Below are 27,987 nucleotides of genomic sequence, written 5' to 3' on the forward strand. Positions count from 1 at the left end.
CTGCACCTCCAATGACCCCCCTGCACCTCCAATGACCCCCCCTGCACCTCCAATGACCCCCCCCCGCACCTCCAATGACCCCCCCCGCACCTCCAATGACCCCCCCCCCGCACCTCCAATGACCCCCCCCCCGCACCTCCAATGACCCCCCCCCCGCACCTCCAATGACCCCCCCCCCCCCCGCACCTCCAATGACCCCCCCCCCGCACCTCCAATGACCCCCCCCCCCGCACCTCCAATGACCCCCCCCCCCGCACCTCCAATGACCCCCCCCCCCGCACCTCCAATGACCCCCCCCCCCGCACCTCCAATGACCCCCCCCCGCACCTCCAATGACCCCCCCCCCGCACCTCCAATGACCCCCCCCCCGCACCTCCAATGACCCCCCCCCCCGCACCTCCAATGACCCCCCCCCCCCCGCACCTCCAATGACCCCCCCCCCCCCGCACCTCCAATGACCCCCCCCCCCGCACCTCCAATGACCCCCCCCCCCGCACCTCCAATGACCCCCCCCCCCCCGCACCTCCAATGACCCCCCCCCCCCGCACCTCCAATGACCCCCCCCCCCCGCACCTCCAATGACCCCCCCCCCCCCCGCACCTCCAATGACCCCCCCCCCCCCGCACCTCCAATGACCCCCCCCCCCCCGCACCTCCAATGACCCCCTCCCCCCGCACCTCCAATGACCCCCCCTCCCCGCACCTCCAATGACCCCCCCCCCGCACCTCCAATGACCCCCCCCCCCGCACCTCCAATGACCCCCCCCCCCGCACCTCCAATGACCCCCCCCCCCCGCACCTCCAATGACCCCCCCCCCCCGCACCTCCAATGACCCCCCCCCCCCCCGCACCTCCAATGACCCCCCCCCCCGCACCTCCAATGACCCCCCCCCCCGCACCTCCAATGACCCCCCCCCCGCACCTCCAATGACCCCCCCCCCCGCACCTCCAATGACCCCCCCCCCGCACCTCCAATGACCCCCCCCCCCGCACCTCCAATGACCCCCCCCCCCGCACCTCCAATGACCCCCCCCCCCCGCACCTCCAATGACCCCCCCCCCCCGCACCTCCAATGACCCCCCCCCCCCGCACCTCCAATGACCCCCCCCCCCGCACCTCCAATGACCCCCCCCCCCGCACCTCCAATGACCCCCCCCCCCGCACCTCCAATGACACCCCCCCCCCGCACCTCCAATGACACCCCCCCCCCGCACCTCCAATGACACCCCCCCCCCGCACCTCCAATGACCACCCCCCCCCCCGCACCTCCAATGACCACCCCCCCCCCCCGCACCTCCAATGACCACCCCCCCCCCGCACCTCCAATGACCCCCCCCCGCACCTCCAATGACCCCCCCCCGCACCTCCAATGACCCCCCCCCCCGCACCTCCAATGACCCCCCCCCCCCGCACCTCCAATGACCCCCCCCCCCCGCACCTCCAATGACCCCCCCCCGCACCTCCAATGACCCCCCCCCCGCACCTCCAATGACCCCCCCCCCCCCGCACCTCCAATGACCCCCCCCCCCGCACCTCCAATGACCCCCCCCCCGCACCTCCAATGACCCCCCCCCCGCACCTCCAATGACCCCCCCCCCCGCACCTCCAATGACCCCCCCCCCCGCACCTCCAATGACCCCCCCCCCGCACCTCCAATGACCCCCCCCCCGCACCTCCAATGACCCCCCCCCCCCGCACCTCCAATGACCCCCCCCCCCCCGCACCTCCAATGACCCCCCCCCCCGCACCTCCAATGACCCCCCCCCCCCGCACCTCCAATGACCCCCCCCCCCGCACCTCCAATGACCCCCCCCCCCCCGCACCTCCAATGACACCCCCCCCCCGCACCTCCAATGACACCCCCCCCCGCACCTCCAATGACCACCCCCCCCCCGCACCTCCAATGACCCCCCCCCCCGCACCTCCAATGACCCCCCCCCCCCGCACCTCCAATGACCCCCCCCCCCGCACCTCCAATGACCCCCCCCCCCCCGCACCTCCAATGACCCCCCCCCCGCACCTCCAATGACCCCCCCCCCCCTCCAATGACCCCCCCCCCGCACCTCCAATGACCCCCCCCCCCGCACCTCCAATGACCCCCCCCCCGCACCTCCAATGACCCCCCCCCCGCACCTCCAATGACCCCCCCCCCGCACCTCCAATGACCCCCCCCCCCCGCACCTCCAATGACCCCCCCCCCCCGCACCTCCAATGACCCCCCCCCCCCGCACCTCCAATGACCCCCCCCCCCCCCCGCACCTCCATTGACCCCCCCCCCCCGCACCTCCAATGACCCCCCCCCCCGCACCTCCAATGACCCCCCCCCCCCGCACCTCCAATGACACCCCCCCCCCGCACCTCCAATGACACCCCCCCCCGCACCTCCAATGACCACCCCCCCCCCGCACCTCCAATGACCACCCCCCCCCCCCGCACCTCCAATGACCACCCCCCCCCCCGCACCTCCAATGACCACCCCCCCCCCCGCACCTCCAATGACCCCCCCCCCCGCACCTCCAATGACCCCCCCCCCCCCCCCGCACCTCCAATGACCCCCCCCCCCCGCACCTCCAATGACCCCCCCCCCCCCGCACCTCCAATGACCCCCCCCCCCCGCACCTCCAATGACCCCCCCCCCCGCACCTCCAATGACCCCCCCCCCCCGCACCTCCAATGACCCCCCCCCCCCACCTCCAATGACCCCCCCCCCCCGCACCTCCAATGACCCCCCCCCCCCCGCACCTCCAATGACCCCCCCCCCCCGCACCTCCAATGACCCCCCCCCCCCCCCCGCACCTCCAATGACCCCCCCCCCCCGCACCTCCAATGACCCCCCCCCCCCCGCACCTCCAATGACCCCCCCCCCCCGCACCTCCAATGACCCCCCCCCCCCCGCACCTCCAATGACCCCCCCCCCCACCCCCCCTCTACCTCGGTTTGCTCGGAGGAGGCGGCAGAGAAGGCAGGACTGCGAGCGCGCGCTCTAGCAGGCACGGAAGTGCCTCAATGCTACAGCGCGCTGCTGCCTGCAGGAGGGGGGAGAGCGGGCTGATCGGGGAGGGGGGAGAGCGGGCTGATCGGGGAGGGGGGAGAGCGGGCTGATCGGAGAGGGCTGATCCGGGAGGGGGGAGAGCGGGCTGAACCGGGAGGGGGGAGAGCGGGCTGAACCGGGAGGGGGGAGAGCGGGCTGAACCGGGAGGGGGGAGAGCGGGCTGATCCGGGAGGGGGGAGAGCGGGCTGAACCGGGAGGGGGGAGAGCGGGCTGATCGGGGAGGGGGGAGAGCGGGCTGATCGGGGAGGGGGGACACCGGGCTGATCCGGGAGGGGGGAGAGCGGGCTGATCGGAGAGGGCTGATCCGGGAGGGGGGAGAGCGGGCTGATCGGGGAGGGGGGAGACCGGGCTGATCGGGGAAGGGGGAGAGCGGGCTGATCGGTGAAGGGGGAGAGCGGGCTGATCGGGGAAGGGGGAGAGCGGGCTGATCGGGGAAGGGGGAAAGCGGGCTGATCGGGGAAGGGGGAGAGCGGGCTGATCCGTGAGGGGGGAGAGCGGGCTGATCGGGGAGGGGGGAGAGCGGGCTGATCGGGGAGGGGGGAGAGCGGGCTGATCGGGGAGGGGGGAGAGCGGGCTGATCCGGGAGGGGGGAGAGCGGCCTGATCCGGGAGGGGGGAGAGCGGGCTGATCGGGGAGGGGGGAGAGCGTGGGGGAACGGGAGCGAACTCAAGAGGGAGAGCAGAAAGTCGCCGCGGGCCGCACAGTGAGTGCAGGAGTCCCAGCGGCCCTTATATTGTGGTTACTCAATTCGCCACACTTTGACTCCCAATTCGCCACACTTTAGAGGAAGAGGCTCCGGTGGTTGCCATGCCTCCTGCAGCACGCATGCGCCGTGTTGAAAAGTTGCGGAACATCAGGTTTTCCCAAGTGGAGAACGAGGTCCTGGTTGACCAGGTGGCCGTGCACTATGATTGGCTGTTTGGACACTTACGCGGTAAGAACACCTATAACAGAAGTACAGTGTCCCCCAATTAAGAATGACCTGTCCAAATAAATATTGACCTTAACATGTACTGTAGCATCCATTTTCTCACTGGGCACAAATATTTAACACTTGGGAGCAGGGCCGCCAACAGAAATCATGGGGCCCGGGACAAATGAAAGGAGCAGGCCCCCCCCCGACCCACCCCCCCCCCCCCCCCCCGACCCACCCCCCCCCCCCCGACCCACCCCCCCCCCCCCCCCGAACCCATAGCGCAACTACCACGAAAAAATATTTTTTAGCACACAACTTTTACTTAACTGTTTTCTTATTGTGATACAGAAAAAAAAACATTACAATGAACCTGTTTATTTTTATATTTTCAACAAAAGACATGTGAGTGCCTGCCTGGGTGGGTGAATGACAGTGGGTGGGTGGGAGAATGAATGACAGTGGGTGGGTGGGTGAATGACGGTTGGGTGGATGACAGTGACAGGGTGGGTGGGAGAGTGTGACTGGGTGGGTGGGAGACAGTGACTGGGTGGGTGACAGTGACTGGGTGAATGAATAACGGTGGGTGGGTGGATGAATGAATGACCGTGGGTAGGTGGGTGAATGAATTACGGTTGAATGCATGACGGTGAGTGAATGAATGATGGTGGGTGGGTGGGTGGGTGGTTGAATGAATGATGATGGGTGGGTGGGTGAATGAATGACAGTGGGTGGGTGAATGAATGACAGTGGGTGGGTGAATGAATGACAGTGGGGGGGTGAATGAATGACAGTGGGTGGGTGTTTTTAATGACGGTGGGTGGGTGAATGACGGTTGGGTGGATGACAGTGACTGGGTGGGTGGGAGAGTGTGACTTTATGACTGGGTGGGTGGGAGAGTGTGACTGGGTGGGTGGGAGAGAGTGACTGGGTGGGTGGGAGTCCAGTGACTGGGTGGGTGGGAGACAGTGACTGGGTGGGTGGGAGACAGTGACTGGGTGGGTGACAGTGACTGGGTGAATGAATGATGGTGGATGGGTGGATGAATGAATGATGGTGGGTGGGTGAATGAATGACAGTTGGGTGAATGAATGAGATTGGGTGGGTGAATGAATGACAGTGGGTGGGTGAATGAATGACAGTGGGTGGGTGAACGAATGACAGTGGATGGGTGTTTTTAATGACAGTGGGTGGGTGGGTGAATAAATGACAGTGGGTGGGTGGGTGGGTGTTTTTTTTTTTTTTTTTTATAACTTTCTTTTATTGGTTTTTCCAAGATATTACATACAAGTATCATATTTGTACCATTCAATAATTTGCTTGACAAACAACAGCTAGACAAACATGGGAGGGGTAGACGCGACATTGTTGGGGAAATGGGGAGGGGAGGGGTACTAGGGGTGGAGGGAGGGGGGAGGGAGGGCAGCGCTGAGGAGGTATCTTTGTTCTCTTCCTTCGCTGGTCTTTCCATGGCACTGTATACTCGGATTGATCAGTGTTTGTATTGCTCATGACTTGATTTTAGGAGGAGGGTCGTTTAAATCGCCTTATTTTATTTTTGAAGCTTAGTTTTAGCGTCATATTTCCTGCTTTTCTGTTCCGACCTCGAAGGAGAACCCATCTGTCACTATTAAAGCCAGGCGGCGGCATTGCTCATCCCTGGGATATCTGTCTGCGCCAACCATAGCGACCAGACTTTTTGGAAATTTGTACCAGTGTCGTTGACCAGACTTGTCAACTTCTCCATCTGGCAGGCGAACCAAATTCTGTTCCGAATTTTGTCTATTGATGGAATTGTATTCTGGTTCCACAGTGCTGCGGTCTCGCACCTCATTGCCGTGGCAAAATGTGCTATTAATTTGTTGCCCGATCTAGAGACCTCGTCTGTGGGCTTACCCAGCAGGAACACCCATGGGTCCAGCTGAATTTTGAGGCCTAAAAATATCCTCTGTAGCCAATCTCTAATTTGTGTCCAGACCGGGATGAGTCGTGGACAAGACCACAGCATATGCACCAGATCTCCCCGTTCCCCGCACTGTCTAGGACAGAGCGGGGAAGCGCCCGCGACAAATTTTGCCAATCTAACTGGGGTGAGATACCACCTCATCAGTACCTTATATGAGTTCTCCTTCAATGTCGTACATATCGAGCTACTGGCCGCAGCCTTGAAGATTGCCGTCCAGTCATCGTCTTCTAGTGGTCCTGTCAAGTCCGTCTCCCATTGTGTCATGAACCTGGTTTTATGTGAGCTGTCAATGTCTACCCTGACCACCTCTCTGTAAAGAGCAGAAATTAGTCCCCGCGTATCGGTTCCCCGATCACAGAGCTTCTCAAAATTGGTTAGCGGCAGCCTGGTCGGGTGTTTGGTATAGAATGCCCGGACCTGGAGGTATCTAAGAAATTCAGTGTTGGGTAGGTCTGTTTCTGACTGAATTTGGTTAAATGGTTTAATCGTGTCGCGCCCCTCCAGGTCCTTTAATCTCCTCAACCCCAATCTCTGCCAGCGTATGAAGTTCTTATCAATCAGCCCTGGAGCAAAGTCTGGATTTCCATATAGGGGAGTCATCAGGGTATGTTTTGAGGTTAATGAGTGATTATTTTTAGCCGTATCCCAGACCGAGAGCGAGTTGAGCACAGAGGTCAGCGGATCTCTGAGATCTTTTAATCTAGATTTAGGGTACCAAATTAGGTCCTTAAGCTCTAGCGGGGCGCATAACTCCCGCTCCAATGCCACCCAGCGCCTTTGCTCTGGATCACCATGCCATTGTGTAATTTGGCATAGTTGTGCCGCTTTATAGTATGCCATCAAACTCGGAACCGCTAAGCCTCCAGTTTCCCTAGGTCTTTGCATAATTGACATTTTTACCCGCGGTGTTTTGTTTTTCCAAATGAATCTAGTAACTGCATTCTGCAGGTCTTTAATGTCCGATCGCACTACGGGTATCGGAAGAGTTTGGAACAGGTACAGTATCCTAGGGAGGAGGTTCATTTTCACACAATAGATTCTGCCAATCCAGGATATACCGTACTCGGACCAGTCCTTTAATTCCTTCGTGAGGGCTCTTAATAATCTCGGATAGTTCTCTTGATATAGATTGGAGCTACGGTTGGTGAGATAGATCCCTAAGTATTTTATGGCCTTGGACTGCCATTTAAACTGGAAGTTAATTTCCAATAGTTTCTCTGTTTCCTTTGGGATGTTTAGATTTAGTGCCTCCGATTTGGCTTGATTTATTTTAAAACCGGAGATTCTACTGAATTTTTCCAGTAGAGCAAACAGATTAGGCAGCGAGGTAAGCGGTTTCGTCAGAGACAGAATGATGTCATCTGCATATAGAGCTATTTTATGCTCTTGGGAGTGGATTTGTATTCGGGATTGCTAGCGGTTCCACGCATAAGGCGAACAACAGGGGCGAGTGTGGGCATCCCTGTCTGGTCCCGCTTTTAATTTTAAACAACTCTGATGGAAAACCCTGATGTACCACCCTGGCAGTCGGAGTTGTATATAATGCTTTTATTGCCCCTAAGATTTTACCTCCGAACCCAAATGCTCCAAGCGTGGACTCCATGTATGGCCAATCAATCCTGTCGAAGGCCTTCTCTGCGTCTAAACTTAACACTATTCCGCGGACCCCGTTGGCATTGATGTAGTTAATTATATCTATTATCCTTCTAGTGTTGTCGGCCGCTTGTCTATCTCTAATAAAGCCAACCTGGTCCGGGTGGATAAGCCTTGGCAGGATCCCGCTCAATCTATTGGCCAGTAATTTGGAGTATATCTTAACATCCGAATTGATTAAGGAGATCGGCCTATAGCTTTGACAGTTTGTGGGATCTTTGTCCTTCTTATGAATTATAGATATCGACGCCTGGAGCATCTGTTCCGAAAAGGGTTCCCCCGCCAAAACTCCGTTAAATAACTTGAGCATGGGCGCTGCCAGAACCCCGACAAATTTTTTGTAATATAAATTCGAGAACCCGTCGGGTCCTGGGGCCTTAGAGGTTTTCAGATTCTTAATGACCGCGGTCAGTTCCTCCAGAGTGAAATCAGTCTGGATTGCCTCGCGCTCCAATCTGTTCAGCCTAGGAAGGGATGCCTCCTTTAAGAAGGACTGTAATAAATTGTTCGTTTTAGGGTTGTGTGTTACCTTCTCCCCATTATAGAGCTGTTCATAAAAAAGTCTAAACTCTTCCACTATACGTTTAGGGTTGGAGGACATCTCCCCCGATTTAGTTTTAATGGCCTGTATGTTATAACTCGGTTGCCTATTCCTGATCCTGTTAGCTAGCATGGTGTCCGGTTTGTTGGCTTTCTCAAAGAATTTCCTCTTAGTCCAACTCATGTCTCTCTCAGCTTGGGATGTGAGGAGGAGGTTAAGTTCTATCCTTACATCCTTCAACTCCTTAAGAATGTCCCCTCTACCTGATCGGCTATGTAGTATAGAGAGCTCATGTAACCTCTTATATAGCTGTGTCAATTTTATTTCCCTCTGTTTTTTCTGTCTTGCTGCTAGGCTAATCAGCGTTCCTCTCATCGTGGCCTTATGGGCCTCCCACAGTGTTATATGGGAATCCACTGTGCCTGTATTCGTAACAAAGAATTGCCTGATCTCATCTTTAACTGTCTGGGCTAATTCAGGGATCTTGATCAGGGATTCGTTTAGTTTCCAGTTTGCCCCTGGGCTGACTGGCCTAATTTGCGTGCATCGTAGCTCGATCGATGCATGGTCCGACCATGAGATGTCATGGATTAGAGTTTCGGTAATTTGTGGGACCATTCTGCTCGATACAAAAAAGTGGTCCAGTCTACTATAACTGTCGTGTGGGTGTGAGTAAAAAGTATAAGTGCGCTCGCCCGGGTGTTGTTCCCGCCAGATGTCTACCAGGCATCCTCTTCGTAACCCTTCTATAAGAGCTGTTGCCCCTATTTGTCTTGTTTTTTCCTGTCTCGGGGATCTATCTATTCGCGGGTCCAGGACCTTATTGAAGTCCCCTGCCAGTATTATATTGCCCACAGCCCATTGTTTGAGTTTGAGAAAAAATCCCTCAAAGAACTGAGGGTCGTGTTCACATGGGGCATACATACATGCCAGCGTGATTCTACATTGTTGTATCTGGCCCACCAGTATTATATATCTGCCTCCTGGATCACGTTTTATTTTTTCCAGTTCAAACGGGACTTTGTTATGGAGTAAAATGGCAACTCCTTTTTTCTTTTCTTTGGCTGAGGCGAGGTAAAACTTTCTAAAGTTTTTGTCTATAAACCCTGGGTTTTTGTTAGAGCAATAATGCGTCTCTTGAAGAAACAGAACATCAATTTTCCTACGCTTGAATTCTGCAAAGGCGATTCTGCGTTTTTGGGGGGAATTGAAACCCTTAACATTTTGTGATAGGAATCTTAGAGCCATGCTTGTGTGTGTAGTGAGTCTCTGTGGGTGCGGTGCTTTTGCCTCCTACCCGTACCTTGGATTTTCTGCGACTGCCAGTTGCTGTGTTGCTGACCTCTTGTCGTCGTACGACCTCCTGGTGGGGTATCTGTGGAAGGGGTGGGAAAACACAAAAGGAAATGACAGGGAACATATAATCCTGTAACAAGTACAGGTAAAACCACCTTGGTCCTAGCTGACCTGTGGTTTGCTGCCTGGGAAATCCGCCAGTACTCTGGATACTCTTCTTTTTCTGTCCTGGATTTTGGGATGTGTACCAGATCACGGGTTCCCAGGTCTTTGACCGGGTTGCAGCTTAAGGCCGCAGACCAGCCCCAGGGGCACATGCCAACGGGTGGGGATAAAGGCAATCACCAGCCCCCCCCGCCGGCAGTGTTAACATTGCCTTATGATAACAATATTCCTTAATCATCTAAAATACAAACTCAACTGTATAATTGGTTAACTAACTAGAGATTATCTCCTGATCTTAGTCTATGTAGCTGTCTGACTTTTCAGGACTACTGTGTATTATCTATGCTATGATTCTCATTAAGGTGTCCCCTCTGCTCCTCAGCCGGGGAATGCGCGCACCCCTTTGCTGAGACCCCCCTCTCTGCTCGGCGTGTCTTTCATCTGCCTCCTTCGATCTGCCGCATCAGACGGCTGTCTCTTCTTCCTGGTAGGCGCTGTCTCTGACGTCAGTTCCCCTGCGACGGGGCTCAGCGAAGGGCCGCCTCCTGACATCCGCCGGATCTAGTGCGCATAACCGCCTGCGCGCAGCTGAAGAAGGAGGTGTGTCTCCGGGGTGGAGCTGCCCGGAGCTCCCAGCTTTCGCGCCCAAACTTCATCCGACATTCTGAATTGGCGCTTCTTCCTCAACTCTTCCCGCGGATCTTGCTGGGACGCCATTTTGGTAAGTATATGGAGTCTCTCTTCCCTTAGTCTTTTTTTCCCCAGATTTTCCGTGTGTTTCAGCAGGGACTTTACCGCTTGGGCCCGAACCATCGGTGGGGGCTAGAGGGTAACACCGGAGCCCGTAGTCGTCAGGCAGCTTATAGTAAGGGTGATAGTCTCTTTATTTGTGGAACAACCGGGGTGATAACAGTAACGCCTAGTTCTGCAGAAACTAGAAAACAGTCAGGGGACTCCTTTTTCAGCCAGGTCTTGAAGGTCTCGCTTTATCCTGCCGATGGCCGGCCGGGGGGCCCACCTTCTCCCAATCTGCCTGCCTTGGGGGGCGTTCTACTGGGGGTTCGGTCTGCAGCATGTTCGGTATGTCCAGTCTTTTCAGGAACTCCTGGCCGTCCGATATATGTTTGAGGACATGAGACCGTCCATGCTGCGTCACAATCAGGGCGAAGGGAAAGGCCCATCTGTATTTTACGTTTTTGTCTCGTAAAATTCTGGTGACCGGTTGGAGGGCCTGGCGTCTGGATAACGTGATCGGGGAAATGTCCTGATAAAGGCAATCTATTTGCCGAAACGTTGGACCTGTGGTGGCACAATAAACTGCATTTTTAGAAAGACCGTGTGCCTGCTTCCATTCCTTTGCTCAAGTACCTCTGGGATGTCTGGACCTCCCTGGATACAGCGCACCGGCAGATAAGTACCCCCCTCCAGCACCTACCAGCGGTGTGCATGTGCTTCTACATATGACTGATAAATGGCCATCTCTACTCCCTCGAATTTCACTGTAGAGGTGGCCCTGGTGATCTTGCAGATTTCCGCTTTTGTGGTGAAGTGGTGTAAACGTAGGATTACATCCCGGGGGGGATTGTTAGGCAAGGGACGTGCCCTCAGTGCTCGGTGGCACCGGTCCATGACCAATTCTGCCTCTGTCTTTCCTGGCATGATGGAAGTCATCCATCTATTTAGCATTGCTTCAGGGTCTTGTATCTCTTCAGGGATCCCCCTCACCCTGAGGTTGTTCCTTCTGTCACGGTTCTCGCTATCCTCGTGGCGTTCTTCCAATTCTGCCACTTTCCGTTCCAGTATGGTGACCCTGGAGTCTGTCTCTTTTTGGCTTCTTGTGGATTCCTCCATTTTTTCCTCGAGGTCATTCGTGCGGTTTCCGATATTTAAAATGTCTTTCCGCAGGTGTTCCACCTCTCCTCTGAAAAAGGTTTTCAAATCGGAGAGAAGCTGCGCTATCTCCCGCTTCATAGCGCCTGTCGGGTCATCCGTCCCTACCTCTATCTCCGGTGCGGAGTCAGAGTCTGATGCCGCCATACTGTCTGTTTCCCTAGGTTTTTTAGCCCCCACGAAGTAAGTGCGGACATCTACCTTCTGTTTTGATTTTTTTCGTGTGGCCGCCATGGAATTTTATGCTGTGGGTATTCCGATATTGCTTGCTGTTAATTTGCTGCGGCTAAATTGAGTTTTGCGATCAAAGTTTATATAATTCTTGCCGGCGGGTTACGGAGCTCTCAGTTTAGACCTCCATCTCCGTTCCCGTCGCGCATGCGCCTCCCGGGTGGGTGTTTTTAATGACAGTTGGTGGGTGGGTGGGTGAATGACGGTTGGGTGGATGACAGTGACTGGGTGGGTGGGAGAGTGACTGGGTGGGTGGGAGAGTGTGACTGGGTGGGTGGGAGAGTGTGACTGGGTGGGTGACAGTGACTGGGTGAATGAATGACGGTGGGTGGGTGGATGAATGAATGATGGTGGGTGGGTGAATGAATGACGGTGGGTGGGTGAATGAATGACGGTGGGTGGGTGAATGAATGACGGTGGGTGGGGGAATGAATGACGGTTGAATGAATGACGGGTGGGTGAATGGATGAGGGTGCGTGGGTGGGTGAATGAATGACGGTGGGTGGGTGTATGAATGACGGTGGGTGAATGAATGAATGATGGTGGGTGGGTGAATGAATGACAGTGACTGGGTGAATGAATGACGGTGGGTGGGTGGGTGAATGAATGACGGTGGGTGGGTGAATGAATGACGGTGGGTGGGTGAATGAATGACGGTGGGTGGGGGAATGAATGACGGTTGAATGAATGACGGGTGGGTGAATGGATGAGGGTGCGTGGGTGGGTGAATGAATGACGGTGGGTGGGTGAATGAATGACGGTGGGTGAATGAATGAATGATGGTGGGTGGGTGAATGAATGACGGTGGGTGGGTGAATGAATGACGGTGGGTGGGTGAATGAATGACGGTGGGTGGGTGAATGAATGACGGTTTGAATGAATGACGGTGGGTGGTGAATGAATGACGGTGGGTGGGTGAATGAATGACGGTGGGTGGTTGCATGAATGACGGTGGGTGAATGAATGACGGTGGGTGGGTGGGTGAATGAATGATGGTTGAGCAAATGACGGTGGGTGGGTGAATGAATGGCGGTGGGTTGGTGGGTGAATGACAGTTGAATGAATGACGGTGGGTGGGTGAACGAATGACGGTGGGTGGGTGAACGAATGACGGTGGGTGGGTGAACGAATGATGATGGGTGGGTGAACGCATGACGGTGGGTGGGTGAACGAATGACGGTGGGTGGGTGAACGAATGACGGTGGGTGGGTGAACGAATGACGGTGAGTGGGTGAACGAATGACGGTGAGTGGGTGAACGAATGACGGTGGGTGGGTGAGTGACAGTGTGTGGGTGAACGAATGATGAATGAATGACGGTTGAATGAATGATGGGGGTGGGTGAATGAATGACGATGGGTGAATGAATGACAGGGGGTGGGTGAATGAATGACGGTTGGTGGGTGAATGACGGTGGGTGGGTGAATGACGGTGGATGGGTGAATGATTCATGGTGGGTGAATGAATGATGGTTGAATGAATTACGATGGGTGGGTGAATGAATGACGGTGGGTGGGTGGGTTGGTGGGTGAATGACAGTGGGTGGATGAATGACGGTGGGTGGGTGAACGAATGACGGTGGGTGGGTGAACGAATGACGGTGGTGGGTGGGTGAACGAATGACGGTGGGTGGTGGGTGGTTGAACGAACGACGGTGGGTGGTTGAACGAACGACGGTGGGTGGGTGAACGAATGACGGTGGGTGGGTGGGTGAACGAATGACGGTGGGTGGGTGAACGAATGACGGTGGGTGGGGGGTGAATGAATGACGGTTGGTGGGTGAATGATTGGTGAACGAATGATGGTTGAACGAATGTGTGAATGAATGACGGTGGGTGGTTGAATGAATGGCGGTGGGTGGGTGGGTGAATGAATGACGGTTTTAATGAATGACGGTGGGTGGGTGAATGGGTGGGTGGGAGACAGTGATTGGGTGACGGTGACTGAGTGACGGTGGGTGGGTGATCGAATGACGGTGGGTGGGTGAACGAATGACGGTTGGTGGGTGAATGATTGGTGAACGAATGACGGTTGAACGAATGACGGTGGGTGGGTGGCCGAACGAATGACAATTTGGGTGAACGAATGACGGGGAGTAGGTGAACGAATGATGGTGGGTGGGTGAATGACAGTGGGTGGGTGGGTGAATGATGAACGAATGACGGTGGGTGGGTGAACGAATGACGGTGGGTGGGTGGGTGGGAGACGGTGGGTGACAGTGACTGGGTGACAGTGACTGGGTGACAGTGGGTGGGTGACGGTGACTGGGTGGGTGACGGTGACTGGGAGGGTGACGGTGACTGGGTGGGTGACGGTGACTGGGTGGGTGAACGAATGACGGCGGGTGAGTGAACGAATGACGGTTGGTGGGTGAATGATTGGTGAAGATATGACGGTTGAACGAATGACGGTTGAACGAATGACGGTTTTGGGTGAACGAATGACGATGGGTGGGTGAACGAATGACGGTGAGTGGGTGAACAAATGACGGTGGGTGCGTGAACGAATGACGGAGGGTGGGTGAACGAATGACGGTGGGTGGGTGAATGAATGAATGACGGTGGGTGGGAGACGGTGACTGGGTGGGTGGGAGACGTTGACGGTGGGTGGGAGACGGTGACTGGGTGGGTGGGAGACGGTGACTGGGTGGGAGACAGTGACTGGGTGGGTGAATGAATGACGGTGGGTGGGTTAATGAATGACGGTTCTGAATGAATGACGGTGGGTGGGTTTGAATGAATGGTGGGTGGGTGGGTGGGATGAATGAATGAATGGTGGGTGGGTGGGATGAATGACGGTGGGTGGGTGGTTGGATGAATGACGGTGGGTGGGTGGGTGAATGAATGACGGTGGGTGGGTGGGTGAATGAATGAATGACGGTGGGTGGATGAATGACGGTGGGTGGGTGAATGAATGACGGTGGGTGGGTGAATGACGGTTGAATGAATGACGGGTTTGGGTGAATGAATGACAGTGGGTGGATGGGTGGGTGAATGAATGAATGACGGTGGGTGAATGAGGGTGTGTGGGTGAATGAATGAGGGTGGGTGGGTGAATGAATGAATGAATGACGGTGGGTGGGTGAATGAGGATGGGTGGGTGGGTGGGTGAATGAATGAGTGTGGGTGGGTGAATGAATGACGGTGGGTAGTTGAATGAATGGCGGTGGGTGGGTGAATGACGGTTTTAATGAATGACGGTGGGTGGGTGAACGAATGACGGTGGGTGGGGGGGTGAACGAATGACGGTGGGTGGGGGGGTGAACGAATGACGGTGGGTGGGTGAACGAATGACGGTGGGTGGGTGAACGAATGACGGTGGGTGGGTGAACGAATGACGGTGGGTGGGTGAACGAATGACGGTGGGTGGGTGTGGCGGTAGGCGTAGCCAGCCTTCCTTAATAAAGGTGGAGTCCGGCTGGCTGCCCCAGAAACCATATGGTATGGGCTGAGAGTGTCAGCTCTTGGGTCTAATATTGTACCTTACTGTGTTGCCTGTAATTTTTGTTCTCCTTTTATACTGCCCCCCATAGGGTTATAAACTAGGAACTGTGTATGTGGGGTTAACTGTGTAAACCCAGTGGGCTAGTTAATGCGTTATCTGTGTATTCCCTTTGCCTCGTGGGCCTGCGACTGCCTGTGTCAGCTTGTAAGTGGATTGCCTTGTATGGGTGGCCTCTTATAAGAAATAGCTGCAGGGCAGGGATGTCTGGAACATGAGGGGAAAGGGGGGGAATATTTTAACCTGTCTTGCCTGCCAGCAAGGTATTCTTAGCTGGTGTCTTAAAGAGAAGGTTTTAGAACCCCACATGATAGGTGCAGATGGGGGGATGCAAGCTCTTGTGTCTAAATATTGGTTCTCTGTGTTTTAAAACTGCAATGCATTTGGTTTGTCCTGTGATTTAAACCCAGGTTGGTGACAAAAGGCAGTCTGAATTAGCATGTGAATTACATGTGGATCAGCATTTCCATGCCCCAGCTCAGATAGGGATTCAAAGCCCAAATCTCCTCACTTTATTTCCCTTATAAGTATAAGCTCCCCCAAAGTATATTCTGTAAGGAAGTGTACTTTATATTGTGTTTTAATGTTTACTACTGTATAAGGTTCTATACAGAAAGCCCAGGCATATGGAAGATGCTAGCTAGTTTGCATAGATTCCATAGTTCACAGAGGGGGAAACCATTTGGTGAGCAGGATGTTCAGATTAGGATGTCTGTTGGTAGACACAGCGGAGCCAGGGAAAAAACGGCTCTGGATGTCAGAACTGATAAGCAAGGTTTCTATTGGCAAGTTTTGAATTTATCCCTCCTATCAGTGAATGCGTAATTTCAATCCCTGCTTTAATTGGCTATTACACTCCTCAATGATTTAGATAGGATTTCAGCCTATATAAGAGCGTGCAGTCAAAGCAGTTCTCTCTCTCTTTTTCCTGTTGGAGATCTGAAGACAAGCAGCTGCTGGCAGGCCTCTCTCCTTTTGCTTCTGTGAAAGAGCTATTCACACCTGGAAGCATGGGGAGGCCTAGCCAGCAGGCTGGATTTCGGTCCAGGAGCCCAAGGTCCTATCAAGGTAAGCCTTTGCTGAACAGGCGCCTTGCAACTAGGAAAGGGTAGATCTCTTCCCCAGACCCCCGTAAGTGTGTATATTCTCTGTTTCTTGTATTTCTGTGTGTTTCCGAGGTCTTGTCCGAATAAACGGCAATTTATTTTACTGCCTGTTTTGCCTTGTGACTGATCCCTTAAATATAAATGTGTATTGGGCCTGCCCTCCCGTGACAGGCTTATTTTCTGGTGGCAGCTGGTGGGATCATAGGGCTTTGCACTATAACTTCCTGCGGGGAATTATAGGACAAAGTGAGCTTGTGGATTGCAAGCTCTCAAAACAAGTAGTTTCGGAAAACACGCTATACAAAGCAGGGAATCACACTGTTCAGTGTCACTTAGGTTATTAGTGCCTGAAAGGAGAAGATTTGGTCCCCAACAGGAAGGTATGTGTCCTGGGACCGTGCATCTGTGATTGGCCGGTGTGAGAAGTATGTGTTGCCTACCCATGGCAGACCCATGGTAGTCCTATGCCAGGACTTGGAGTGGCATGAAGCCCGCGGCGCTGAGTGCACTCCTGGGGTAGTAGCTGCGGCCACTACCCGGGTGCTTCGGTCTGGACGGTACGGGTCCTGGAGTCGGGCAGCCGTGACTGCCCGATGTAAAAGCTATATGCTGCCAGTGCATAGGCAGTCTAGGGCGTCCCTAGAAAAGGAACTGGAGGGGCATGAAGCCCACGGGGCTGAATGCACTCCTGAGGTAGTTGTCTTAGCCACTACCGGCGGGACCGTGAGCCTGGAGAGCGAGCCCCTCAAGAGTGTCTTGGAGGGGGACCTCAACCCTCCTGTGGCTCCCCCTGAAGCCGTTCTTACCACGGTATGCGAACTGCTAACACTCTATGCCCGGTTGCGTCCGAACGCGACGGTAAAGCAGAGGATGCAGTTCTGCCCAGTAGTAGAACGCGTTGCGGGACGCATTGCCCTCCTCCCCCCTGGGGAGAGGGCTGGAGCAACCTGGGCCGTGGTACTGAGCGCCCAGGCGGCAGATGGTGTGTCCACGGGGGCACCGTCCCAGAAGCGGGTCGTAACCCCCGCAGGAGTGCCAGTGGATCAGGCACTCCACAGAGCTGACACTCTCCTCCGGGAGAGTCAGCTGAAGGCCAAGGTGGCAGAGGGAGTGATCAGCCATGCTGATGCTGGGGATCTTACCTCCCTGAAAGCCACTGTGCTGGCTGAGGATGGTGCCACCCCGGCACCATGCTTCGTGGTCCCCGGAAGGGCGACCGGTGCTGCATCCACCCAGATGGTGGAGGGCTGTGTGTCCCACAAGACACAGCCCGAGCAGCAGGTCCAGAACTCTGCAGGTGTGCCGGTGGAGCTAGTGCCATCGGTAGTTGCACCCCCTCTAGTCTCAGAGCAGGGGAGGGAGCAGCTTAGCGCCAAGGGAGTTGCTGGAGAGGGCAGCTGCACTGAGTCCAATGATGCTGCCCGCAGGAGTGCCTCTGTGCAGGCTGAGGGTACCGCTCTGGTGCTCTGCCTTGGGTCCACCCCAGTGGTGGAGGACTGTGTGCCGGCATGGGCACAGTCAGAGAAGCGGGTCGTAACCCCCGCAGGAGTGCCAGTGAATCGGGCACTCCCAAGAGCTGACATTCTAGTATCAGAGAGTCAGCTGAGAACCAAAGGGGCCGAGGGAGAAATCAGCCGCGCTGACGCCGGAGAGTGTATCCCCATGAAAGCCAACGTGGGGCCCTGCCTCATGTCCACCCCAGTGGTGGAGGGCTGTGTGCCGGCATGGGCACAGTCCGAGGAGTGGGTCTTGACCCCCACGGGTGCGCCTGTGAGCCGGGTAGTCCGAGGAGCTGACACTCTAGTCCCAGAGTGTCAGTTGAATGCCAATGTGGCTGAGGGAGAGATCCGCCAAGCTGATGCTGGGGATCATGCCTCCCTGCAAGCCACCATGATGGCGGAGGATGGTGCCACGCGGGTGCCATGCCTCATGGCTGCCAAAAGGGCGACCAGCTGTGTGCCAGCATGGCCACAGGAAAAGGAGCGGGTCCCAACCCCCGCCGGAGTGCCAGTGACTCAGGCACTCCCCAGAGCTGACACTCTATTCCCAGAGTGTCAAGTGAACACCGATGTGGCTGAGGGAGAGATCAGCCAAGCTGATGCTGGGGATCGTGCCTCCCTGCCAGCCACCATGATGGCGGAGGATGGTGCCACTCGGGTGCCATGCCTCATGGCCTCCAAAATGGCGATCAGCTGTGTGCCAGCATGGCCACAGGCAGAGAAGCGGGTAGTGACCCCCACTGCAATTCCTGGTGCCCCCCGATCCAGTAACCCTGGTCTAGGGCAACGTTCCCCAGCTACAGAGAAGACGACCGGTGAGATGCTGTCCACTGAACTCAAGCAGCCAGCAGCTACAGGAAAAGGCACAGTCAGCGATCCCTGCAGCCCCTGCCAGCGACACAGCTATGGAGCTTCCAGATGAGCAGCAGTCTACAGCCATCAGGCAGGAGGACCAACCGGTCCACAAAGATTTGTTTTTGCATCCAGGGGTCCCAGGCAATCGGCAGGCGATCGGCCTGGGGGTCCCCTGCAACAAGGTACTTCCTGGGCAGCCTGATAGGGTCTGGCCCAGGCACCGGTTCCCCGAGACAGGGAGACCGGTGATGGTACATAAAGAGGATGCTCTTGTGACCGCAGTCACAGAGAGCCACCGTTGGGCAGTTGCCCAGGCAGAGGTGCAGTCGGCACCGATGCCCACCAAATTTGTTTATGCTCCCCAACATTTGGAGCCCACATGCATGGAGGACCTCGAAGGGACCAGGCAGGTAAGTCAGACCATGCCCGACCAGTGTCCCCATGTGTATAATGTTCCCCACTGTGACCTTTTTTCTGACTGTGTGACAGACAGGGAACTACTGGAGCTCAGTGAGTGGTACCAAGAGATGGGGCAGGCAGATGCTGATTTGCCTGCGGACCATAGTAGGCATTTTGCCTGGGTACCAGCCCTTGGGACTCCTGCTAGTTCAGAGACAGCAAGGGGCCAGTTAGTGGTTCCTTGGAGGTTTGGGGCAGGCTCCGTGGAGCAACGGGAGACAGCTCCCCAGCTCGCAGCTCTCCTCTGGGAGTGGAAGCGAGAGGCGTTAGGGAGACCGAGGGTCCCTGCGAAGGATGAGCCAAGCAGGACCCAGTGTACTGATCGCCCGGTAGACCCCGGGGGTCAGCAGCCCCACCATCAGACTGAGTACAGTGTCTTGATGGAGAGGGAACGGATAGAGGGGGAGGTCAGGGACATACAAGGGTACTATAGGGATTTAGTGACCCACTACCGTGTTCTAACTGACCCCCGGACTAAGGTGACTGACCAGAGGGCATTGGTGCTGGCCGCCTGGGCCCCAGAATGTGGACCAGCATTTCAATGTCTGCAGTGGATCCTTGCCCTGTTGAACTTGGACTATGGAGGAGGCAAGGGGTCCCACCATGCTGGAGGACTTAAACAGCCAGATGGACTCCGTTTCTTGCCGGCAACCTCAATTTTTTCAGGCTCAGCAAGCCACCTGATGATGGTGACTGTTCTGACGCCTTCATAATTGAGGGGGGAGGTGTGGCGGTAGGCGTAGCCGGCCTTCCTTAATAAAGGTGGAGTCCGGCTGGCTGCCCCAGAAACCATATGGTATGGGCTGAGAGTGTCAGCTCTTGGGTCTAATATTGTACCTTACTGTGTTGCCTGTAATTTTTGTTCTCCTTTTATACTGCCCCCCATAGGGTTATAAACTAGGAACTGTGTATGTGGGGTTAACTGTGTAAACCCAGTGGGCTAGTTAATGCGTTATCTGTGTATTCCCTTTGCCTCGTGGGCCTGCGACTGCCTGTGTCAGCTTGTAAGTGGATTGCCTTGTATGGGTGGCCTCTTATAAGAAATAGCTGCAGGGCAGGGATGTCTGGAACATGATGGGAAAGGGGGAGGAATATTTTAACCTGTCTTGCCTGCCAGCAAGGTATTCTTAGCTGGTGTCTTAAAGAGAAGGTTTTAGAACCCCACATGATAGGTGCAGATGGGGGGATGCAAGCTCTTGTGTCTAAATATTGGTTATCTGTTTTTTAAAACTGCAATGCATTGCGTTTGTCCTGTGATTTAAACCCAGGTTGGTGACAAAAGGCAGTCTGAATTAGCATGTGAATTACATGTGGATCAGCATTTCCATGCCCCAGCTCAGATAGGGATTCAAAGCCCAAATCTCCTCACTTTATTTCCCTTATAAGTATAAGCTCCCCCAAAGTATATTCTGTAAGGAAGTGTACTTTATATTGTGTTTTAATGTTTACTACTGTATAAGGTTCTATACAGAAAGCCCAGGCATATGGAAGATGCTAGCTAGTTTGCATAGATTCCATAGTTCACAGAGGGGGAAACCATTTGGTGAGCAGGATGTTCAGATTAGGATGTCTGTTGGTAGACACAGCGGAGCCAGGGAAAAAACGGCTCTGGATGTCAGAACTGATAAGCAAGGTTTCTATTGGCAAGTTTTGAATTTATCCCTCCTATCAGTGAATGCGTAATTTCAATCCCTGCTTTAATTGGCTATTACACTCCTCAATGATTTAGATAGGATTTCAGCCTATATAGGAGCGTGCAGTCAAAGCAGCTCTCTCTCTCTTTTTCCTGTTGGAGATCTGAAGACAAGCAGCTGCTGGCAGGCCTCTCTCCTTTTGCTTCTGTGAAAGAGCTATTCACACCTGGAAGCATGGGGAGGCCTAGCAAGCAGGCTGGATTTTGGTCCAGGAGCCCAAGGTCCTATCAAGGTAAACCTTTGCTGAACAGGCGCCTTGCAACTAGGATAGGGTAGATCTCTTCCCCAGACCCCTGTAAGTGTGTATATTCTCTGTTTCTTGTATTTCTGTGTGTTTCCGAGGTCTTGTCCGAATAAACCGCAATTTATTTTACTGCCTGTTTTGCCTTGTGACTGATCCCTTAAATATAAATGTGTATTGGGCCTGCCCTCCCGTGACAGTGGGTGAATGATTGGTGAACGAATGACGGTTGAACGAATGACGGTGGGTGGGTGGGTGAACGAATGACTGTTTTGGGTGAACGAATGACGGTGAGTGGGTTAACGAATGATGGTGGGTGGGTGAATGACAGTGGGTGGGTGAATGACAGTGGGTGGGTGGGTGGGTGAACGAATGATGAACGAATGACAGTGGGTGGGTGACAGTGACTGGGTGGGTGGGTGACAGTGGGTGGGTGACGGTGAGTGGGTGATGGTGACTGGGTGGGTGGGTGGGTGGGTGAACGAATGACGGTGGGTGGGTGAATGAATGACGGTGGGTGGGTGGGTGAATGAATGGCGGTGGGTGGGTGGGTGAATGACGGTTTTAATGAATGACGGTGGGTGGGTGAACGAATGACGGTGGGTGGGTGAACGAATGACGGTGGGTGAACGAATGACGGTTGGTGGGTGAATGATTGGTGAACGAATGACGGTTGAACGAATGACGGTGGGTGGGTGAGTAAACGAATGACAGTTTTGGGTGAACGAATGACGGTGTGTGGGTGAACGAATGACGGTGGGTGGGTGGGTGAATGACCGTGGGTGGGTGGGTGAACGAATGATGAACGAATGACGGTGAGTGGGTGGGTGAACGAATGACAGTGGGTGGGTGACAGTGACTGGGTGGGTGACAGTGACTAGGTGAGTGGGTGACAGTGACAGTGGGTGGGTGACAGTGGGTGGGTGACGGTGACAGTTGGTGGGTGACGGTGACTGGGTGGGTGACGGTGACTGGGTGGGTGACGGTGGGTGGATGAACGAATGATGGTGGCTGGGTGAATGAATGACGGTGTTTGGGTGAATGAATGACGGTGGGTGGGTGAATGAATGAATGACGGTGGGTGGGAGACAGTGACTGGGTGTGTGGGAGACGGTGACTGGGTGGGAAACAGTGACTGGGTGGGTGACAGTCGGTGACAGTGGGTGGGTGAATGAATGACGGTTTTGAATGAATGACGGTGGGTGGGTGGATGAATGAATGACGGTTTGGATGAATGACGGTGGGTGGGTGGGTGGGTGGATGAATGACGGTGGGTGGATGAATGACGAGTGGGTGGGTGAATGAATGACGGTGGGTGGGTGAATGAATGACGGTGGGTGGGTGAATGAATGACGGTGGGTGGGTAGGTGGATGAATGACGGTGGGTGGGTGGATGAATGAATGACGGTGGGTGGGTGGGTGAATGACGGTGGGTGGGTGGGTGAATGACGGTGGGTGCGTGGGTGAATGAATGACGGGTTTGGGTGAATGAATGACGGTTGGTGGGTGGGCGAATGAATGGTGGGTGGGTGAATGAATGACGGTGGGTGAATGAATGAGGGTGGGTGGGTGAATGAATGACAGTGGTGGTTGAATGAATGGCGGTGGGTGGGTGAATGAATGACGGTTTTAATGAATGACGGTGGGTGGGTGTATGGGTGGGTGGGTGACGGTGACGGTGTGACGGTGACTGGGTGACGGTGACTGGGTGACTGTGACTGGGTGACTGTGACTGGGTGACTGTGACTGGGTGACTGTGACTGGGTGACTGTGACTGGGTGACTGTGACTGGGTGACTGTGACTGGGTGACTGTGACTGGGTGACTGACTGGGTGACGGTGACTGGGTGACTGTGACTGGGTGACGGTGACTATGACTGGGTGAATGAATGGTGGGTGGGTGAATGAATGACGGTGGGTGGGTGAATGAATGACGGTGGGTGGGTGAATGAATGACGGTGACGGTGGGTGGGTGAATGAATGACGGTGGGTGGGTGGGTGAATGAATGATGGTGGGTGGGTGAATGAATGACGGTGGGTGGGTGAATGAATGACGATGGGTGGGTGAATGAAAGACGGTTGAATGAATGAAAGACGGTTGAATGAATGACGGTGGGTTGAATGAATGACGGTTGGTTGAATGACGGTGGGTTGAATGAATGACGGTGGGTTGAATGAAAGACGGTTGAATGAATGACGGTGGGTTGAATGAAAGACGGTTGAATGAATGAAAGACGGTTGAATGAATGAAAGACGGTTGAATGAATGACGGTGGGTTGAATGAATGACGGTTGGTTGAATGACGGTGGGTTGAATGAAAGACGGTTGAATGAATGACAGTGGGTTGAATGAAAGACGGTTGAATGAATGACGGTGGGTTGAATGAAAGACGGTTGAATGAATGACGGTGGGTTGAATGAAAGACGGTTGAATGAATGACGGTTGAATGAATGACGGTGGGTTGAATGAAAGACGGTTGAATGAATGACAGTGGGTTGAATGAAAGACGGTTGAATGAATGACGGTGGGTTGAATGAAAGACGGTTGAATGAATGACGTTGGGTTGAATGAATGACGGTTGGTTGAATGACGGTGGGTTGAATGAAAGACGGTTGAATGAATGACGGTGGGTTGAATGAAAGACGGTTGAATGAATGACGGTGGGTTGAATGAAAGACGGTTGAATGAATGACGGTGGGTTGAATGAAAGACGGTTGAATGAAAGACGGTTGAATGAATGACGGTGGGTTGAATGAAAGACGGTTGAATGAATGACGGTGGGTTGAATGAAAGACGGTTGAATGAATGACGGTGGGTTGAATGAAAGACGGTTGAATGAATGACGGTGGGTTGAATGAAAGACGGTTGAATGAATGACGGTGGGTTGAATGAAAGACGGTTGAATGAATGACGGTGGGTTGAATGAAAGACAGTTGAATGAATGACGGTGGGTTGAATGAATGACGGTGGGTTGAATGAAAGACAGTTGAATGAATGACGGTGGGTTGAATGAAAGACAGTTGAATGAATGACGGTGGGTTGAATGAATGACGGTGGGTTGAATGGCGGTGGGTTGAATGAATGACGGTGGATTGAATGACGGTGGGTTGAATGAAAGACGGTTGAATGAATGACGGTGGGTTGAATGAAAGACGGTTGAATGAATGACGGTGGGTTGAATGAAAGACGGTTGAATGAATGACGGTGGGTTGAATGAAAGACGGTTGAATGAATGACGGTGGGTTGAATGAAAGACGGTTGAATGAATGACGGTGGGTTGAATGAATGACGGTTGAATGAATGACGATGGGTTGAATGAATGACGGTTGAATGAATGTGGGTGGGTGGTTGAATGAATGACGGTGGGTGGGTGAATGAATGACGGTGGGTGGGTGAACGAATGACGGTGGGTGAACAAATAACGGTGGGTGGGTGAATGGGTGGTTGGGAGACGGTGACAGTGGGTGGCAGTGACTTACCTTGACCAGGTGGGTGCAGCTTGCCGCCAGACGCTTCCCGCTCCTGCCCCCGATATCCCCACAGAAGCTGCCCGGGACGGGAGGGGGCACGGGATGTGGGCTCGGGGGGGGGGGCGCACGGGATGTGGGCTCGGGGGGGGGCGCACGGGATGTGGGCTTGGGGGGGGGGCGCACGGGATGTGGGCTCGGGGGGGGGGGGGGCGCACGGGATGTGAGCTCAGAGGGGGGGGGCGCGCACGGGATGTGGGCTCAGGGGGGGGTGGCGCGCACGGGATGTGGGCTCGGGGGGGGCACGGGAGGTGGGTGCGGGAGGGGGGGTGAGCGGGCCCTGTGCATGTGTGCCGGGACCGCGGTGAATCGCCGCTGTTTTTTTTAACACCAGTGCCCTTTGTCCCCCCCTGTTGGCGGCCCTGCTTGGGAGACATGGCACATTTTAGGAAGCCGTACCCAATTAATCTAGTAAAGGGCATGGGGACTGTAAACCCCACAGTGCTCACATACTTTGACTAGTTCTGGCCTTTCTACTCTTTAAACATTTCGCTCTCTACAACTATAATAAATGATATGTAGCCCTCCCGGCTCCCGGTTACATTGGTGTGGTTGTATATTGAACATCCACATACATTTACCCTGTCTCAGGGTGCTGTCTGGGGTTGGCTGGGCGATAGAAAAACAGTGGGCGCCAGGAGTTATTATAGTACACCTTCAATCATGTTTCCAGACTTGGGAACGCTGCCGTCACAGTTGGTTAGATTGACGTGGTTGTACTTTATTTCATACATATTGCTAATCACTCCTGATAGATATCTTTCTTAGGTGACCACTCTTAACCCTCCTGGGATGTGCATTCACTTGTTACTGTTCTGACTTCATCTTGTGGACCGGGGCCCCCTTTTTAGCAATTTCCTTGTGGTCTCTGTCACTGTGGGACCCTGCAGAGGTCCTGGCCTGTTCTGTGTACGTTACTATTACACTTCAGCCCTGCCACTTCCTCAGGGGTAATGAATACTGTAATTGGGGATCCGCTTGTAGGGCTGTACCCTTACATACTGGGGCCTTCTCTGCTTTGCCCACTGTCGCTTGTCTGCATTCGCTTGCTGAGCTGGACAAGCATTCGCTTGTCTTATAGCCATACTATGGAATCCTCACAGCTGGGGTAATGTCCCTCACTGAAACACAATACAATGGGAGCCTGATATATACTATAACTGCAGGAACATATCCCCTACTCCTTCTCTCATGCTGAGACTCCTCTAGAACATTCATCTCTCCTATACCCCCAGCAATGTAGGTCTGTCATCACAGGGTGGAGCCCATCATTCACTTCTTACCATTAACTCCTTCGCTTACATTAGTAACCAACACCAGAACCGGGTGTGTTACATATACCAACATCTCAACATTTGTGCTCCTATCTGCAGCCAAGACAAAGACTTCAGAGAAGAATCGGCTATGGCAGGAGATCTGCAACCAGATCTCTGCTGTGGGAGTGGCAATCCGGTCCACAAGGAACTGTAAAAAACGGTTCTCGGATGTGAAGAGGAAGGTGTGGCAGAAGGTGGCTCGCAATTGGGGTACCCACCAGACCCTGTGTCTGAGCCCAATGGAGGTGCTGCTGCTGTCAACTGTGACCCCAGAGGGGAGATTTGCATTACCAGGAGACCAGGACATTGGGCCCAGGAAGTCAGAGCTTGAGCAAGGTTAGTACTATTACCTGAATGAAGATAACAAGGCATTATGGGTGAATACCGTGACTAAAAGTAGTGGGTCATCACAATGTTCAATGATGTACAGTACTACGGTGCCCCCTAAGGCGGTAAGAATCTCTGGAATCGGGGGCTCCCCAGTGCTGAAATTAATGAGGTTCAGCTCCGGAGACCCCTTCTTCAGTCCTATGATTAAAAAAAAAAAAACTTTAAGGTTTCCAACTTGCATTACACTGCTAGTTTGTACAACGTCCGTCTTTGGACACCTGAAGAAATCACGGCCCTATATTCAGGAATGATACATGTTTAGACCATGCAATGGTCAAATAAGTACTTTGATTATATTACAGGTAATGCTATGTTCAAGTACTCGCATCGAAGTAGCAATATTCTTATTTAAAATATTACCTGTACACAGGGCCATCGGCTAGAAATTACTGGCTAGAAAATAAGTCCATTTACAAAATGTCTACTTTCATACGTCATACTTACCGTGGAGAAAACTGAATCCGGTGACTAAAAGAGTTCCAGAAGGCAAGCGAGTCCCAAACAGCGCGCCAACACCAATCGGCAATATTCATTCACCAACACACATCACTAGGGATTGGCGGCGCAGTTCAAATCCGTTGACCTATATTTGCGGTTAAAAAAAAAAAATCGGTTTGAAGCAGGGGGGTGTCCGGACCTGAACCTCATTATTTTCCGCTCCGGGGACTCTCTGCGTTCCTCGCCTTCTCTCAAATCAAATAAGCTTTATTGGCATGACACAAACACATCAGTATTAGCAAAGCGTGAAGCTACATATGTCTGTTTGGTGTATAGGCCCTAGCTCGTGGATGTTCGTAGTATTGGTGGCATCTGCATGATTTTGCCCTAAATGGAAACTCGAATGCCAGATTTGTTCTTCCAATGAGCTTCTCTAACATTATAATGACCTATTTAACTGTCCAAAAAGCATAAGCCATGTGATAATTGAATGCTACCCAATGTTTATAGTCCATTGTCTGCCAACATTAACTGACTTTGTCCTACTTTTGATTGACCAGATGCATCATGGGAAGCTCCATTGAATAACACCCCCTTACTGGCCTTGCCAAAAATGTCCCCAATGCTCGACAGGGGGTCTGAAAGTATGGCGGAAGATGAGCCGAGGGCGGACCCAATCGTGGAAGCAACCCTTCCACCCTGTGTCCCTGTACAACCTGTTAAAGTGGAAAGTCATTCAATAGATAACACAGAAGAATGTTTTTTGGAACAGCAAAATGTGTGTGACCAAGAACGCCTTCAAATTAAAAAAGGGGTGGCACAAGATATACACGATATAAAGGAACAACTGGTGAGACAAACTACAGCAACAGAGAGCATTGCTGCCAGTTTACTCAAAATCAGCTGCCTTTTGGAGCAAGGACAAGCTGGGAGGTGTGGAGCAGGTCCAAGCAGGGAAGCGTCCAACTCAAATGAATCCCTGATAATGACTGGGTCGGTGCAAAATAGGGCAAATATTTTTGGTCCAGTTCAGCAGACACCGGCTGCTGTCCCACCGACGGCTGCTGTCCCACCGACGGCTGCTGTGCCACCGACGGCTGCTGTCCCACCAACAACTGCTGTCCCACCAACAACTGTTGTCCCCCCAGATGTAGCAGCAAAGCCAACTGGCCCTAAAACCAGATCCAAAAGCGGTCAAAACATATGAGCGTCACATTTGTGGAGGTCACGAACACACAATAAATGTTTGATGCAAAA

General features: G+C 54.0%; 1 protein-coding gene across 1 annotated transcript; it reads left to right on the forward strand.

Annotated features, from left to right (window-relative positions):
• The first annotated feature begins 3,677 nt into the window (after positions 1-3,677).
• On the forward strand, positions 3,678-27,987 carry LOC142493935 (uncharacterized). The gene is made up of 3 exons (XM_075598700.1): positions 3,678-3,985; positions 25,960-26,238; positions 27,291-27,987. Exons 1-3 carry the CDS (start codon positions 3,859-3,861, stop codon positions 27,935-27,937), a joined length of 1,053 nt encoding a protein of 350 aa, XP_075454815.1. The 5' UTR covers positions 3,678-3,858; the 3' UTR covers positions 27,938-27,987.

Source organism: Ascaphus truei, chromosome 4 (genome assembly GCF_040206685.1).
Source record: "Ascaphus truei isolate aAscTru1 chromosome 4, aAscTru1.hap1, whole genome shotgun sequence".
NCBI lineage: Eukaryota > Metazoa > Chordata > Amphibia > Anura > Ascaphidae > Ascaphus > Ascaphus truei.

Bases quoted from the DNA above. Each gene is read 5' to 3' on its own strand.
- LOC142493935 (XM_075598700.1), top strand. From the start codon at position 3,859: ATGCCTCCTGCAGCACGCATGCGCCGTGTTGAAAAGTTGCGGAACATC. The intron at 3,986-25,959 runs GTAAGAACACCT...TCCTATCTGCAG, and splicing joins GCTGTTTGGACACTTACGCG to CCAAGACAAAGACTTCAGAG. The intron at 26,239-27,290 runs GTTAGTACTATT...TTGATTGACCAG, and splicing joins GAAGTCAGAGCTTGAGCAAG to ATGCATCATGGGAAGCTCCA.